A 17,491-nucleotide genomic window follows, 5' to 3' on the forward strand; every position below is an offset into this window, starting at 1 on the left:
CACCTCCACACGTGGCCCCCGGGAGCAGAGCGTGAGGGACCTGGGGAGATATTTCTGTGTATGGCTGAGTCCCATGGGCATTGGCATCCAGTTTGTTGAGTCTGAGGAATCTGTGACTCCGAACAGTGGTGCCAGACTTGTGTTTGCGCTCACACCCTGAGGAGACCTGAGTCAGCGCCTACTTCCCTGACACACCTACGTGTGGGGTTTGTTTTTTGTCATTGGATTGTCTGGTTTGAGTTTTTCTTGTGTTATGAATAGGTAGGAGCAGCGAGGGAACTTGCTACCCTGAAAAAGAATAAGTTTTGAGTAGACTTGATCTCTTGATTCTTAGTGTTGGTTGAGATGAGTTTATCTGGCCTAGAATAAAGGTAACACAACACTGGGTCCTAGGGAAGTTAGGGAAGTCAAAAGATTTTGGCAAGAGACCTGAGTGGCAGAGGCATTTGCATCCACACAGTGGTTCTAGAATTGGGAAATCAATGTTATATTTACGTATGACACACTCTCTCTGTAAAGCGATGAAAAAAATATCCTAGGGTGAGGATTAACAACAACAACAAAAAATCTCTCAGCATTGAAGTGCAGAAATAAATACACAAAACGATTGAATGATTCTAGGTGACTTGGGAAATTTGAAAGATGCTCTTCTATTGCTTCTCTTGGCTCAGTGCTTGATGATTTTTTTCCCACAAATACTTTAGAATAACAACCTTTAGAATAACCAAACAACTGAATTTGAGGAATATTTAAAATCTCAACAAATTAGTGCCTTCTCAAAACGGTGGCTGAATTGAGTAATGAAGGTCTGTGTCCATTTATATTATCACTAGAGGCCCGATGAACGGAATTCGTGCAAGAGTAGGCCTTCCTTCCCCTGGCTGCCGGCACCGGCTTCCCTCTGGCACCCAGGACCCAGGCTTCCCTTTGGCCGCTGGCAGGCACCTGAGACCCAGGCTTCCCTCACAGCCCTGGCTTTGTTCAGAAGGTTGCCCGGAAGGACATCCGGAAGGATGTCTTGTGTAATTAGCATGTTATGCTTTTATTATTATAGATGATGTGAGCATTTTACAAATACCAGTAACTACCATTTATTTCTGGTTACCATGTGCCAAGTGCTGTACTAAACACTTTATAAACATTATCTCATTTAATCCCTGAAATAATTTAAGATGTAGGTTTTATGGTCCTCATTACACAGATGAGAAAATGAGGTACTTAGTGTTTTAATATGTCTAAGCTTCCATAGCTAGGAAGACTTAAAAGCCAGGATAGTTCCTTCTCAAATTATCATCTTTGCTTTGCTACCACATAATCTGACTGATAGGTTAGTTCTTTGAAATGCAACATGACATAGAATTTCTTGAAGGCGTAGTTGGTCTTTAGAATCTTTGAAACATTTTAAGCCTAATCAAGATTTGGGAAGGTCCAAGGAATTGATTGCATATGTCCAGTGCCAATTTTTCTGAAATAATTTTTCTGGTGTTTTGATTTGGACTTTGATCCATCCAAGACAAGCATCGAATGCAGTGGAATGACATCTAAATGGGCAGTTTTCATCAGTGGCTACACAAAGAATCACCTGGGGAGTTTTAAAATGCAAACCCAAGAAAACAAAACAAAAAACTGGAAAGCCCAGTCCCCATTCCCAGATATTCTTGTGTGTGTTTTTTCACCCCAGTTTTATTGAGATGTAATTGACAACATTGTACTAGTTTCAGGTGCACAATGTAATTATTTGATATATGTGTATATTGAGAAATGATCACCACATTGAGATTAGTTAACCGTCAACATCACCTCACATATTTATACATTTTTTAAAATTAATTCTTACCCCAGGATATTTTTCCATTGACTCTTTTTTTTTTAGAGACAGATGTGAGAGAGACACGTCAATTGGTTGCCTCCTGCACACGCCCTGACCAGGGCTCGGCATTGAGCCTACAACTGAGGTATGTGCCCTTGACTGGGATCATAACACAGGACCTCTCAATCTGTGGGCCCATGCTCTATCCACCAAGTCAAACAGGCTAGGGCCACCTTTTTTTCTTGTGATAAGAACTTTAAGATCTACTTTCTTAGCAACTTTCCAATATACAATATGCTAGTATTGTTAACTATAGTCACCATGCTGTAACTTATAACTGGAAGAAATTTGTACCTTTGACCACCGTCACCCATTTTCCCCTCTCCCCACAATGCCTGCCTCTGACAACCACCAGTCTGTTCCCTATTTTTATGAGGTTTTCTTTCCTTTTTTTTTTTTTTTTTAGATTCCACATGTAAGTGGATCATAAAGTCTTTGTCTTTCTTTGTATGACTTATTTCACTTAACATAGTGCCCTCGAAGTGCCTCCAGGTTGTTGTATTTGGCAGGAGTCACAATCCTGGGTCCTGTTGTGCTTGTAGTCCGACTCTGCAAATTGGGACCACCACCATGCCTCACTCCTCACTCTCTCATCCCACCCACCCCAGCCCCTTGAAGTGGTGGTGGTGGTGGAAGAGGAGGAAGGCGGGGAAGGAGAAGGACCAAGAGGAGGGGGAGGAGAAGGAGAATTGGAATTAGAGGAGGGGGAGTTGGAATTGGAAGAGGAGGAATTGGAATTGGAGGAGAAATTGGAATTTGAAGGAGGAATTGGAATTGGAGGAGGAGGAATTGGAATTGAAGGAGGAATTGGAATTGGAGGAGGAGGAATTGCAGGAGGAAAAATTGTCACCGTTTGCACCATTCCAGTCTGGTGATCTTCAAGGAAGTTCTGCTTGGAAGGTTATCAGCTCTGCAGTGCCAGTTCTTGGGATACAACTTTTCTACGATTTATTTAGGTTTTGGCTCTTTGTTTTGTTTGGTTTCCTAGTCCAGTAACATCCGAGAGGCTTTTGTTATATTTGTTAAGATCAAACATAAGTAAGTCAAGGGGCTATTTCAAATGTTGGTCACACACAACTGCTGTTTTATTTCAGTGGAATTAAGTTTTCCCATCTTTTCTTCTCGCCTTCAACCTACTCTATTCAACTTAACTTGTCACATGTTCCCATCACTCTACAGGCTTTTTTCATGTGAACAGTGACAGAAGGCAATAAATCCAACTGTGGCCAATAGTCTAGAATGCAGAGGATTTTTAAAGACAGATAGGTGGTGTGCTGTTTTCCAGAGTACCCAATTGCAGCACAGATTCTGTGGAAATAGGTGTTAGCAGGTTACCAGTTGGAGCACTAAATTAAATTTTCACTAGCAAATATTTGTTCATAGTAGTTTAAATCATTTTTTTTATTCTGTTCACACATGAGAGGGCAGTATGGTACTATAAAGCAAATGTTCTGGTGAAATGCTTGTTTATATTGGCATATAATAGTTTTTAGGTGAGGACTTTTAGACCCTATGATTATAACTTAGATACGGTTGTCTGTTATTAAATATGATACCAATATGTGATACCCTCACTCATACACACAGGTCATATGGCTGTTTGTATTCAAATGCACAAATATAATTTCCTTGCAACAGTGGCACTTTCACACCATGCCTTTTATTATTTTACTAGAGGCCCGATGCACGAAAATTCGTGCAAGAGTAGGCCTTCCTTCCCCTGTCTGCTGGCACCAGCTTCCCTCCGGTACCCGGGACCCGGGCTGGCTTCCCTCCAGCTGCCCGCAGGCACCCAGGACCCGGGCTGGCTTCCCTCCAGCTGCCCGCAGGCACCCGGGACCCAGGCTGGCTTTCCCCGCCCCGACCCCAGCTTCGTCAGGAAGGTCGTCCGGAATGACGTCTGGAAGACGTCTGGTCTAATTAGCATATTACCCTTTTATTATTATAGATATTTATGTTTTGTTGAATGCTAGCTGGCTTTCTTCCCTTTTCTTGCTTCCACTCGAGGAACATCAGCTCTCTAAGGATGCCGTGTTTGTTAGCTTGTTGTCTTTAAATATTTTATTTTATGACTTTACTGAAGGCCGAAGGATCTTCAGTGTTTTGGGGGACAGGAAGCCTCTGAACTCAGTTCTCGGCAGCCATGAAAGCTCTGTTGAAGTCACCTGTATGATATACTTCCCTTTATGGCACAGATTGCTTTGTCTTGCTGATATATGAATGTCACTGTGGATAATCAAGGTGCTAATATTCTAGGTTTCATAAGTGGAGGGGGAATTATTAAGAGGAGTTGGAGAGAATTTAAGTGAATTGATAAGATCTATAAAACAGTTTATGAAAAATGTATGTGGGAATCTGAAAGGTAATTTCATAAGCACCAGCTATTTTTAAACATGTAAAAAATATTTGCAGTCACATGTTTTTGTTTGTGTAGTTTGAAATTTTGAGACAAGCTTTTTGGCATAAATATAACCCTGTGTGAAATTTAAGGGGATATTTGTTCTTAATAATTTTTTCTGGCTACTTTTTTTATGGGTGAAGAGCTGTGGTATTGTCTACACCTGGTAAAGATAATTATAGTTGTTTAGTTTGGGGATTAATTTATTTTGAAATGTAATGATTTGATATTGCTTTGACTTAATTTTAATGAGAAATTTTATTTAGAAAGACATGACTTATACTGAAAATTTGAAGGAATGGATTTTTGGCTGCATCCTGTTTTGGATGAGCTCCAAATTAACTGTTGTTTGGTGCTGGTTTACTGTTGGAGTACACAGGTTTCTGTTCAGGGGAAACAATTAATGTCCTTTGCACTTTGATGGCAGATTTTTCGGACGCTGCCTGCTGCCACACCCCCTGAGTCAGTCTCCCAGTCACCCCCAAATGCTCCACCAAGACAATCGAAGAGACAAGGCCAGAGGACCAAGAGACCTGTGGCTGTGTATAATCTCTCTCTTCAGCTGGAAGATGGTAAGATGTTCATTATATTTTTCTGCTTGACAGCATGTTGAGAATATGGTGTATCATATGTCCTCTGGGCAGGCCATGGTTTTCCATTCTGTGTAGGGTTGTGTTATTTTTTAAAAATGATTTTTTAGAGAGGGAGGGTGGGGAGACAGAGAGAGAAAGAGAAACACTGATTTGTTGGCCACTTATTTATGCATTCATTGGTTTACTCTTGAATGTGCCCTGACTGGGGATTGAACCTGCAATGTTGGTGTCTGGGGATGACGCTCTGACCAACTGAGCTACCCAGCCAGGGCCATCCTTTGTGTTTCAATTTCTTTTTCCCTGAAGATTTTTCTGAGATTAACAGGGAGGGTAACGCTTTCCTGTCTGGGAGAGAAGTAAGTTTCAGTTTTGTGTTTGTCTTTGTTATGCATGGTTCTTTTTATATTTTTAAAAGACAGCTTAAATTTCTTTTTTGGGAGACTTGTGTGACCTCCTGTGAGGTTATATAATCCTGAGACAAATGGAAGGGGAACTAAAATTAAAGCAGATCTTTTATGAGAGGAGTCTGATGTTAACTGCATTTAGACTGAAGGCACAGCTCACCGTAGCACTGGGGTTATGGCTTATGCACCTTACTTGCTCCATGTTTCTGCCTTTCTCATAAGGCAGGTATCTGATCATATGGCAGGGGTGGCAGATTGACCTGTTTTTAGGGGCTAGGCTGAGTGAACTGAACTGCAGTTGGATTCTGGCAAATGTAAGTTCTCATGTCCCACTTAGGCTACCATGTTCTGGCTGATTTTTTTTTTCATTAATCCTTTTTTCCATTGTTTTTTTTTTGAGAGAATGGAAAGAAGGGGAAGAGACAGAAAGAGAGAGGCACATTGATTGGTTGCCTCTTGCACACATCCCAACAGTGGCGGGAGACTGAGCCAGTAATTGAGTTACATGTCCTTGATGGGGAATCGAACCCGTGATCCTTCAGTCTGCAGGTTGACACTCTAACCACTGAGCCAGGCTAATTCTTGTCATGTAATCATGGTGTCTCAATGTTGCCAGATTGTCTAGTTGTTTTTTTTAAGAGAGAGTGGAAGGGAGGGAGTGAGTGGGGAGAGAGAGAGAGAGAGAGAGAGAGAGAGAGAGAGAGAGAGAGAGAGAGAGAAACAGAGAAACAGAGAAACAGAAACATCCATGAGAGAGAGACACATTGATTATCGATTAGTTACCTCTTGAACACATCCTGACCTGCAACCCAGGTACGTGCCTTTGACCAAGAATCAAACCCTCAACCCTTCGGTGGGCAGGCCGACACTCTAACTGCCTTGCAACACTGGCCAGATTGCCTAGTTTTTACAGAGAGTCTGGAAATTTGAATTTTAAACATGAATTCCTGCAAAACAAGATGGTAAGCCAAGTACAGAACACCAATTGCAAATTTGTAGCCATATGGTTATTGATGTGGAGAAGGCAATGATCATGGTCTCAAAAGCCTGTGTTTTCAGTGTGCCTGTCTGCAGCTGTGACTTTTGTTGTGGGACTTCACTCCTGCTGAGGACATTTCCTGATTTTGAAATTAGTCTTCATTTTTCTTCCTCTTCTCATCCTCTTTGTTTTTGGCACCTTTCATTTATTATTCTTTAAAGCTACAGAGGTTATATTGGTTTGGCAGAGTGGGATTATTGTCAAAGGGAGGAAGGGAATGAAGATAGAAACCAATACAATATCTTTATCATAAGCAGCTGTGTAATCAAATGTCTAGGTTTGTAATATCCAAAGATCTGTGCAAGCAAGTGACATTGTCTTCAACTCAGCTGACTTGGGGGTGTCTACAGAAGGTCTCAGAATGCTTCCTGTAATAACACTGGGGGCTATGAGGTTTTAATTTTTTAAAGATCTTAAAATTTTAAAGATTTTTAATTTTTATGGGTGATTTATTCTTAAAATTTTTTTAAATTAAATTTATTAGGGTGACATTGGTTAATAACATTATAGGTTTCAAGTGTATAGTTCTATACTACAACATCTGCATATTGCATTATGTGCCCACCACCTCAAGTTAAAGCTCCTTGTCATCTTATATTTGATCCCTAGTCTCCCACCCCCATTACCTTCTGGTAACCACCGTACTGTTGTCTGTCTTTTTTGTTCATTTGTTGCTTTCAGTTTTATATCTCACACATGAATGAAGTCGTATGGTTATTTCCTTTTTCTGTATGACTTATTTCGCTTAGCATGATATTCTCCATATCCATCCATGTTGTCACAAATTGCAGTATTTCATCTTTTCTTATGATTGAGTATTATATCTTCTTTATCCAGTTATCTATTGAAGGACACTTCAGTTCTTCAATGTCTTGGCACCATGAATAATGCAGCTATGAACATAGAGGTGCACATATCTCTATGAATAATTGTTTTCAAATTTTTGAGATAGATACCCAGAAGAGGGGTTGCTGGGTCATATGGTAACTCTATTCTTAACTTTTTTGAGGAACCTCCATACTGTTTTCCATGGTGGCTGCACCAACTTACATTTCTACCAACAATGAATGAGAGTTCCTTTTTCTTCACAACCTCTCCAACACTTATTACTTGTCTTCTTGATAATAGCCATTCTCACAGGTATGAATTGGAGTCACATTGTAGTTTTGATTTGCATTTCCCAAATAGCAAGTGAAGTTGAGCATTTTTCATAGTTTGTTGGCCATTTGTATGCCTTCTTGGGAAAAGTGTCTGTTCCGGTCCTCTGCCTATTTTTTAATAGGATTGTTTATTTTTGTTGTTGAATTGTATGAGTTCTTTATATATTTTGGATATTAGCCCCTTATCACAGGTGTTGTTTGCAATACCTTCTCCCATTCGGTTGGTTGTCTTTTTGTTGTTGAAGGGTTCTTTATCTATGCAGAAGGTTTTTAGTTTGATATAGTCCCATTCATTAATTTTTGCTTTACTTCCCTTGCCAAATTCATAAAATCCTCTCTTAAGACCAAGGTCCATAAATTTAGTACCTATATTTTCTTCTATGTAATTTATTGTTTCAGGTCTTATATTTAGGTCTTTGATCCATTTTGAGTTAATTTTTGTATCTGGTGACAAAGAACAGACTAGTTTCATTCTTTTGCATGTGGTTTTCCAATCACCATTTATTGAAGAGGCTTTTCTTTTTTTTTTTCCATTGTGTTTTTGGCTCCTTTGTAGAAATTTTTTTTGCCCATAAATGTTTAATCTTTATTGGGGGCTTGTTTAAGACATACTTCATATGATACAAATATTAGTTTTACAGTCAGATCCTTTGTTTTCCAGAAGAGGGCATGAATCTATAATTCAAGAGCTTTCTTTTAGACATTAGCTCCACTTGTGAGAACGCCTAATCGTTATGTTCTCACTTTCATTCTCTTTCAGTAGAGCCGCTAATAAGGAGGTAAAACTGGTTGGATTGCACCTTTTCTTATACCTCACTTGTTCTCAGGTGGAAGTGTTAATAAAGAGTGAAAGAGGCAAATGTTGAGAAGTAAAGGGAGGAAAAATCAAGAAGCCATTGATAATATGTACATTCACTCAAACTGGATAGACCGTATTTCATTAAGGATGACCAAAGAGAGACCTTTTGTCTTAGAATTACATCTACTTTTTTGACATTTTTAGCACTTTAATCATAATATTCAATCACAACTTCATAGTATATTAATCTTTTGATCTTTGGGTTGCTAAGTGATTATTAAAGGGTAAGAAATTGTTGAAGTGGTATTCAGAACATCCTTTATGGGAATATTGAAGATGGTTTGCTACAATATTTAGGTTATATAATAATTAAACATTATTTGATTGTAAGGGAAAAGAGCGTCAGATATTCAGTTCTCTAGTCTGTTTTTATGTTCATCATTTATATGATGTTTTAGTCTACATTTTGTACTTTATAACTTTACATTAATTCTTCTTGATTGTAGCCTTAGATTTTTTTTTTGAAAGTTGTCAGAATAAGGAAAGCTCATGATTTTGGTCATGGAGTGCTTTTATTTTACCTTAGAGGTCATAAGATCAAGCAATTAAAACTATTATTTACCCCCCCCCCAATTATTTGTTAGTTATACTTAAGTTGTGTGAAAAAAAAATTATTTCAGAGAGACCAAAATAGGGGTATGTTTGGCATATTCTAAAAAATGGGAAATAAATGAAGAGAAGTGGTGTATATGCTTTTGAAAGGAAGCATACAGGGAAAGGATGCTAAAAGACTATTATTGAATATGACTCAGCATACTGAAAACTCTACCCCTTCAAAAAAAACATCTATTCTTATCACTAGAACTTAAATGATGTTGTTTTTGTAGCCTGAGTCATCTAATGTCAACTCTACTTGAAGGTTTCAAAAAGTTTAATCTTTTATTGTATTTTTTAAAATTGATAGTAGTAGAATTATTTTCCATGTATAGTTTGGTTGATTATTTTTCCAAATGTTAGTTTTTATCAGTCTGGTAGAAAATTTAAATGCAAATATGTCCTTCCCCCTGACCGCCCCCCCACCCCCGCCACATTTATTCACTGTAGTATAAGGTAAATTCAATTTAATAAAATCCAGGACAAATAATTTTTATTTAAAACTTTGGTAGATTATCTGCCAAGATTCAGGAACCTAGAGTGGATAACTGGGAATTTTCTCAGCACTATGATTTGGTCACAGATTTGGTATTTGAGAGAAGTGGTTTGTGGTGTGTTATTTCATCTTCTACTTTGGTAGGGTATGAAACTGTGATGTACCAAATAGCCAATCCTGGACAACACTCAGTTGGTTTCAGTTTAACATCAGAAGGATCAAAAAGTCATTATTAGCAAAGATTCAGCAAGCCTGTTAGCATGAGTCTGGAATCAGAGAATCCAAACTGGTGTGAAGTAGGAGAGAAACTCTGCTTTAGACATGACTTTTATTATGTCATATTTAACCCCACTGCACTCCGAATTGAGAGGTGATCAGTTTAATTGACCATATTTAGTATCTTTACTTTGATAAAGACTTTAATTGGCTTTAGCACATTTAGCCATACCACATGCACAATGCTCATTCTTCTTCTTTGTAATATATGATTAAGACTTTAAAATTCTAGGTACTTGCCTATGGATCTTTGTTGATTATTATGGTCTTAAAAGGATATAGTATCTAGCTAGATTTTTTTTTTAAATATATTTTATTGGTTTTTTACAGAGAGGAAGGGAGAGAGATAGATAGTTAGAAACATCGATGAGAGAGAAACATCGATCAGCTGCCTCCTGCACATCTCCCACTGGGGATGTGCCCGCAACCCAGGTACATGCCCTTGACCGGAATCGAACCTGGGACCTTTCAGTCCGCAGGCTGACGCTCTATCCACTGAGCCAAACCGGTTTCGGCCTAGCTAGATTTCTTTACGTAGAGCAGCTGTTAAATATTTACTGAAATTCTTGTCTTTCATTATTTTGTAGAAGCTGTATTGTTCATTTTTACGTAGCATTGAATAATCTCACAGACTTCAAAGTTGAGTTGATTTGTCTACGTCAGTTGTGAAATATCATAATATGATGTAGACCTCTGTCTGCTAAAAAGAACATGAAAAGTCAAAGGTTGCTTTCATTTCATTCTGAAGTTACCTTGTTGTGTTTTTATTTCTCTTGAGCTGGTAGTGAAGCAACTCTGAAAATGTTCATTGTGTGTTTATCTTTGTTTACTCCAAATTTGTCCTTACTGCTTCTATGCAAAGAGAGGCTTGTGTTCATTGTAATGCCCCCAATACGAAGAAAGGTCATGAGACTCGAGATTTATTCTTTGTTATTTTTCATTCAAGGCAGAAACTTTTTTTAAAAAAAAGAAGTTTTTGGAAGTGAAAGAGAATATTACCATCTGAATTTTGACTAAACTCTCCCTTCTTTTATACTAGCTTTAATTTTAAACAGAACTAGACAGTCACAGGACTTGTTCTTATTTGTATCTGCTTGGGTAATTATGTACTCTGTGCCCATCTTTTTTTAAATACATGATGGAGCAGTTTATTTATTTAGACATTGTCAAAATATGATTTATAGTGAATCAAAAACAAGCTCCTCTTGCAACTCAACTGGCAGGATTTCAGCTGTTTTAGAGTGGGTCTGACTTGGGTACCGTTGGGTTGGCACTTCCCCACCCTAATCTCGGATGTGCTAACTGCGGCACGTTTTGTTGAACATGTGTTATAGTAGCGCTGCAGTGGCGGATGCAGAGCCTTATAAGCAAAAACGTGAAAATGCACCTGTCGATGTGCAGTGAAGCATGATCATTCTCCTTCTGTCCGAGGAGGAACATGTCCTGATAGGGATCAGTCTCTAAAACCAGAGCAGGACAAATGTTGTCTGTAGGAGTCAGGAAGGCCACGGTAACAGGCTGGGTACTCACTAATCTCAGTTCCCAAGAGAGTATCTTTAGAAATTGCCTTCCTGAAAACATGCTTTTGTAAGTGAATTGCAACTACCCTGTCCTCCCCAAAATGTTACCAGGACACTTATGTGTGAGAAGAACCACTTTAAAACCATTGTCGACATGGATTTTTAGTGACACATGCTATAGCGATTGATGTTTCCTTTTAGACGTATCTCATCCTCTTGACACAATTATAATCAACCCAAGTATCCAGACACAAGCATATCTTTGTTTTAAGCTTGGTAATCTTCTTCTGATTCTTATCCTTTTTTTTTTTTTGCATGACACTTCAAAAGGTGGGCTCTGGGTAATAACTTTCTGAGTGCTAAGACCTCTTGCAATGTTATGATTCCTTGACATGGAATTACTGTGTTGTGAAATGAAGTCTAAGACCAGGTTTGAATCAGTGACAGTATATGTAGACAGATTATTTCTTAACTCGATTTTACAATGTTGAGATCAATGGGTTGGAAAAGGCACTCAGAAATTTCAGGGCTGGAATTGAGTTGTGGTGTGCCCCCATACATCATGGGAGCTACCTCCCCTGCATCACCCTTCCCCCAGGAACCTTCCAGAACACCAGCCCCCCAACGTTAGTGACAAAGCACAAGGCAACTTGTTATATGACTTCCTGTATAATCTTCACTCTGCTTCTGCGTGGGATGAACATTTCCCCCTTTCTCTGGAGGGGGAAAGAGAAAGTGTATTTAACGCCTTTATAAAGTACATAGCTGCTTCTGTGGTGAAAATAAGTTCATGGCAGGTAACTGGGATTTATAGGAGAGAGAGAAATTCTTTAAAGCTTGTCTCCCTGCAGTGTGGGTTTTTTTCTTCACTTCTAATAGCTTGTATTTTAATTTCTAGTTCTGAATGCAGGCAGCTGTCACTCTCTTTATAGCCCTCTTTGAAACACTTACGGCGTAGGAGGTAGCCAGGCTGTCTAAGAAACATCTTTTCAAACCAACCGAAGTATTGTTTATCCTGAACGAAATAGAATTTTTAAAGGCTGTCAAGAGTGACTGATTTGAAACATTCTCTTTGGTAGCCAGGAAGATGAGCAGAAATCTTGGAGAAGATGTTATCTCAGCGTGGCCAATTCCAAGTGGAATGAATTAAAGCAGAGCCCTAGTAAGAAGGGTATGGAGTCCCTCTTGCATGAGTTGACATGAAAAGACTCTATTGGCGCCACGTTGAGAAAGGGTAGCTCTTGCTGCTTAGTGATTTCCTGTTTGAGCAATATGTCTTTCACCTTCTACCTGGGCTGCTGTCTCAGAATCACGTTGTCCTAGCATTTTGGGGAACCTCTATCACTGGAAGTACTTAGGCAGCGAAGAATTTTATTGAATGGTAGAATTATTTGTGGTTAAGTTTGGATTCAGACTAACCTGGATTTAAATCTCTGTCACTTCTTGCTGTCTTTTATGATCTCGACAAATTCTCCTCTACGCCTCATGAGTTTGGGGCAATAAAATTTTATGTGTTTTTTTGCCAAGAACAAATGTGTTAATGGCTATACACCATCCAGGTAGTAAATCCTCCAGAATTTTAGGTTCTATTTTCCTGAGGGCCTGATGTATGAAGCAGGGGGCTTAAACATACACTTTCATAGAAAATGAAACTGAGTCTTTTGGTTTCTGTCCAGTGTAATAAATAGGTTCATTGGTCACTAGTGTCTTAATCTGCAAATTGATAGTATTTAACATTCTTTTCTTAAAATGTATTTTTCTTGTTTTCAGAGAGGAAGGGAGAGGGAGAGAGAGAGAAACATCAATGATGAGAGAGAATCATTGATCGACTGCCTCTTGCACGCCCCACACTGGGGATTGAGCCTGCAACCCAGGCATGTGCCCTGACCAGGAATCATCCGTGATCTCCTGGTTCATAGGTCAATGTTCAGCCACTGAGCCACACTGGCCGGGCAGTAATTAACATTCTTATGTGAGAAGAATAGTGGGGAGGAGGATAGGTAAATGGCTAGGAGTCCAATAGCCTTCATTGTCTCCCTGGGCTGGAGTCTGTTCCCAGCACTTGTCCTAAATTTCCTGGGCTGTCACAGTGTCAGCCTCCCTCAGAAGTTTATGGAAGATGGTATCTGATTAACTTTTTGTTTCCTTAGCATAATAGTACATGGTTGTTATATTTTTTGTTTCTTTATGTGGGCAGAAGTCTCAGTCTGTAAATAATGCCTCTGGTCTGGGATTACGATATAAAAATGCTCTCTGCTTTATAGAGAGCAATTTGCTTTGACTTCTGTTGACATTGCAACCGAACCTGTCTTATTCATCTTATAATTGAATTGCTACCGACTTCAGTCAACCTTCCCAAGAAGTAGAGGTGGTTCTTGGAGTTGTAACCTAACACCTGTTAGCTGCTGCTCTGAGGTTCTGACAGAATCTGTTTTTATGCCATGTGATTATAATGCAGCTGATTCCCTCCTCAGCTCTTTCTAGAGTACACTTTTGGCATATCTTAGCTATCCAATAGCTCAGTGGTTCTCAACCTTCCTAATGCCGCGACCCTTTAATACAGTTCCTCATGTTGTGGTGAACCCCAATTTCATTGTTACAAATTGAACATAATTAAAGCATAGTGATTAATCACAAAAACAGTATGTAATTTTATATGTGTTTTCCGATGGTCTTAGGTGACCCCTGTGAAAGGGTTGTTCGACCCACAGGTTGAGAACCGCTGCAATAGCTTTTGGGGGCTAGCATTGTGCTTAATTTTTTAAACCTTTGGACAATAGAAAATAAAATCTGCAGTATCATTTTATGGCAATATCATTACATCTTTTCATGTCTTAATGAGACATGTTAATTTCTAGTTCAGGAGTTGCCTTTTCTCTTATTCAGTTTTATTTGGGGGGGAGGGGGATACGTATCTATATGTAGTTTTGTTTTTGTGTTTTTGCGATTGAGGTGAGAGGTTCCACGGAGAGTCACATTTCCCTTTTGCAGTTGTGATTTCAGCTGGAGAAATTGTATTATCTGATTCAATTAGTCTCATCTAGCCACTGCCTGTCATGGATCTGCCTGTTACTTAGTTTCCTTATGATTGTCTTGTTTGATGAGGGCAAAATGGAATGAGAGGAACTGGGACATCTTGCCCCCCACCCAGCACGACATAGCTTTAACTTGCAGTGGAACTGAGAATGGGGCTAAGTGGGACTTTAGGAACCTTTCCTTCCACTCGGCAATTATAACCTGTCTCTCATGCACCTCCCACTGCTGAGAAACACAATTAGCTTTCTTTCCTTAATGGGCAGTTGGCAGGATAATTTCTCGTACCCCCTGCCCCTTTCCCTAATGTAAAACTTAGGGATGATTTTCTGATCAAAGAATCTAGACTGTTTTGTTTTTTTAACAGTCATCATTTACCACCTACTGTTCTATGGAAGTAAAGAATTCCCTTTGAGTGGTAGTGTTGGGTTTGCCCTTTAAAGAGAGGTACCCAATTACATTAGCAATTCAAAAGCTCACTTTTAAAGTCAAACTTTGAGTTCCCTAACCTGTCTTTATTATTCTAATTAGTTTAAGGCAGGAACTAACTTCTCTTCTCTCCCCTCCCCCCTCTTCCCTCTTTCCCTTCCGTGTATACTTCTTCATTTTAGGGAAACTAATGTACAATATACTATGATGTAAATCTTCTGGGCTATGTTTTGAGAAGAATAAGAATAGATTTTTGGCCTAAAAATATATCAACTTTAATTTTTGTCTTACTTAGGACTTTTTTTCTTCTTCTATAGATCTTACCTGTTTAATACCACCATCTGTTTAATGCCACCATGGATAGTGCTTCTTCTTCTTTTTTTGTGTGTGTTAATCCTCACCTGAGGATATTTTTTCCATTGCTTTTTCAGAGAGAGTGGAATGGAGGGATGAAGGGCCAGGGAGAGAGAGAGGGAGGGAGGGAGGGAGAGAGAGATCGAGACATCGAGACATTGATGTGAGAGAGCCATATCAACTGGTTGTGTCCCACAGGTGCCCCGACCAGGGTTGGGGAGCAAACCTGAAACCCAGGTGCCCTTGACAGGGAATAAAATCTGGACCTTTTGGTATGTGGGCCGATGCCCTAACCATTGAGCATACCCGCCAGGGTGATAGTGCCTCTTAAAGCAAGTATTGCCATTATCTGGCCATTTGAGTTCAAGTCGACTGCATATAGAGAGATGTGAAGGGAGTGCTAGATTTTCTTTGGCTGGTTGGGTGTCCCTTGGGCTTTGGATCTGGTCATGCCTTTTGTCAGGCCTGCTGCTCAGAGGCTGCTCTGCTGTGCACCAGCCATTCTGCATGCACATCACAGCTTCAGTCAGAGAAGGTCATGAACTCCACGAGGTTCTGGCCCAGCCAAGCACGAGAGTAGGCTGTGAAGAAACAAGTCTGTTCACCTTTCTTCCGTATCCAAGGAGCGGCCTACTTGGATGCAGCCCTCCGAGATAATCCAGCTAGGCAAGACAGGCTGTCTTCTGTGGAGCTTGGGTGTGGCCATTCCCCCTTTTCCTCAACCTTGCAGGAAAGTTGGCATCTGGCCACCCCCGTCTGTAAGTCAATAATTATGGGATGCCTGTGCCAAGGACAAGATGCAAAACAACATACCAGATGCAACTGTGATCCTCCCTTTGGAGCAGTAGTGAGTGGCAAGCTGCTCTGGAAGCCAAGCTCCTTTATCAGAGGTGGAATGCTTGGATGTTTCACTGTCCACAACAGTTTCACCCGTAATAGGAAAGCAGGCAGACTTGGGTTGGAAGGGCGAGGCCATGTACAACTAGTGTCTCCTTGGGTGTCCTTGGTAAAAGTGGAATTCCTTGTTAAAAGATGAGTTGTTGTTCTGATCTGGTCTGACAGTTCTATGATGTCTTAGTTCTCATGACTCAGGCAATCCAATTTGACCTTTATTAACCATATTCCGGGGAACAGCCTTACTTCGTGCATGCTACTCTTCCCATGCACTGATCATTGAAGAATGAATAGCTATAGCCTTTGATCTCCATCAGCCTTCAGATTCCATTTTTGGTCCCATCCTATCTATCATGTTGACTTTATGAAAATCAGCAGAGTCCTAGCTGGTTTGCTCAGTGGATAGAGTGCAGGCCTGCAGACTAAAGGGTCCTGGGTTTGATTCTAGTCGGGGGTGCAGGAGGCAACTGATCAATGTGTCCCCTCACATCAATGTGTCTCTCTCTGTCTATCCTCCTCCCTTCCACTCTCTCTAAAAAAACAAAAACAAAACAATGGAAAAATATCCTCGGGTAAGGATTAACAAAAAAACAAGAAAAAAAGGAAATGGGTGGAGACATGTTTTCTTGCTACTGTTTCATATATCTGGAGCTTCTCACCAGCTTCTAGATAGAGTTAGCTTTATTTTTACAGATCACTTCCACATTGGCTGTTCAGCATTCAGTTTTATTTACAATGTCAAGTTCAACAGCATTTTGAGGTGAGGGGAGGAGAAATGAGTGTTGGCTCATTCTAATTTACACTTGTCAGTGCAGCATCAGGAACCAGTTTTGACATGGTAAAATATAGCCACTCAGACTTTATTATAGCAAAGTAAGTCAGAGTATCTATGACATGAATTTTGGAGTATTGTTCTTGATCCCAGACACCCCTCTCCTTTTTAGTACACCCTATGTCCTAGGTAGCATTTGGAGGAAAGACCACTTTGGTTTGAAGGAGATTTTATTGATGTCATAACATCTGCCACATGGTGGTGGAAACTAGGGCAGCATGAATGTTTCCTGCTTAGTTCAGAGGTTATGTTTTGAATAGGCTTATATAAGCTAGCAAAACAAACAAATAAAACTCTGCTCCTACTGCAGCATTTCATAATTTTCTCCCAGTTTTAAACCTCTTCCTTTCCGCTTTGTTCCCAGATCTGTTAGTCTCTATGCTACTTTGACTTTTACCCAGAGAATGCTTGTCTTTAAGGATATCCTTCCCTCCGGTAGAGAGAGCATCATCAGAGCAGGCACACCATTTGGGCAAAGGAGAAGTTGAACTACTCTAAGCAAGACATCCTTGCTGATTATTGGTCAGCCCCATTTAAAAGATGGAAAACACAGAATGACAGGAGCATGAGTCCAGGCACAAGGGGAGAGGGGCATGGGGCGAAGTTAGAGCAGCATTGAACACCCCCTGCTGCCAAGAGCTCATCTGATTTTTAAATTTTATTTATCGATTTATTTATTTGTTTATTTAATATATTTGTATTGATTTCAGAGAGGAATGGAGAGGGAGAGGGAGATAGAA

General features: G+C 39.8%; 1 protein-coding gene across 2 annotated transcripts in view; it reads left to right on the forward strand.

Annotated features, from left to right (window-relative positions):
• Window positions 1-17,491, forward strand: part of ARHGAP10 (Rho GTPase activating protein 10) — a 248,028-nt gene that overhangs the window by 200,203 nt on the left and 30,334 nt on the right. For both annotated transcript variants that reach the window (XM_006081762.3, XM_023754958.1), the window contains exon 19: window positions 4,696-4,840. In XM_006081762.3, coding sequence (XP_006081824.1) covers window positions 4,696-4,840 — 145 coding nt within the window. The remainder of the gene's footprint in view (window positions 1-4,695; window positions 4,841-17,491) is intronic.

This window comes from Myotis lucifugus, unplaced genomic scaffold, assembly GCF_000147115.1.
Source record: "Myotis lucifugus unplaced genomic scaffold, Myoluc2.0 scaffold_1, whole genome shotgun sequence".
Taxonomy (NCBI): domain Eukaryota; kingdom Metazoa; phylum Chordata; class Mammalia; order Chiroptera; family Vespertilionidae; genus Myotis; species Myotis lucifugus.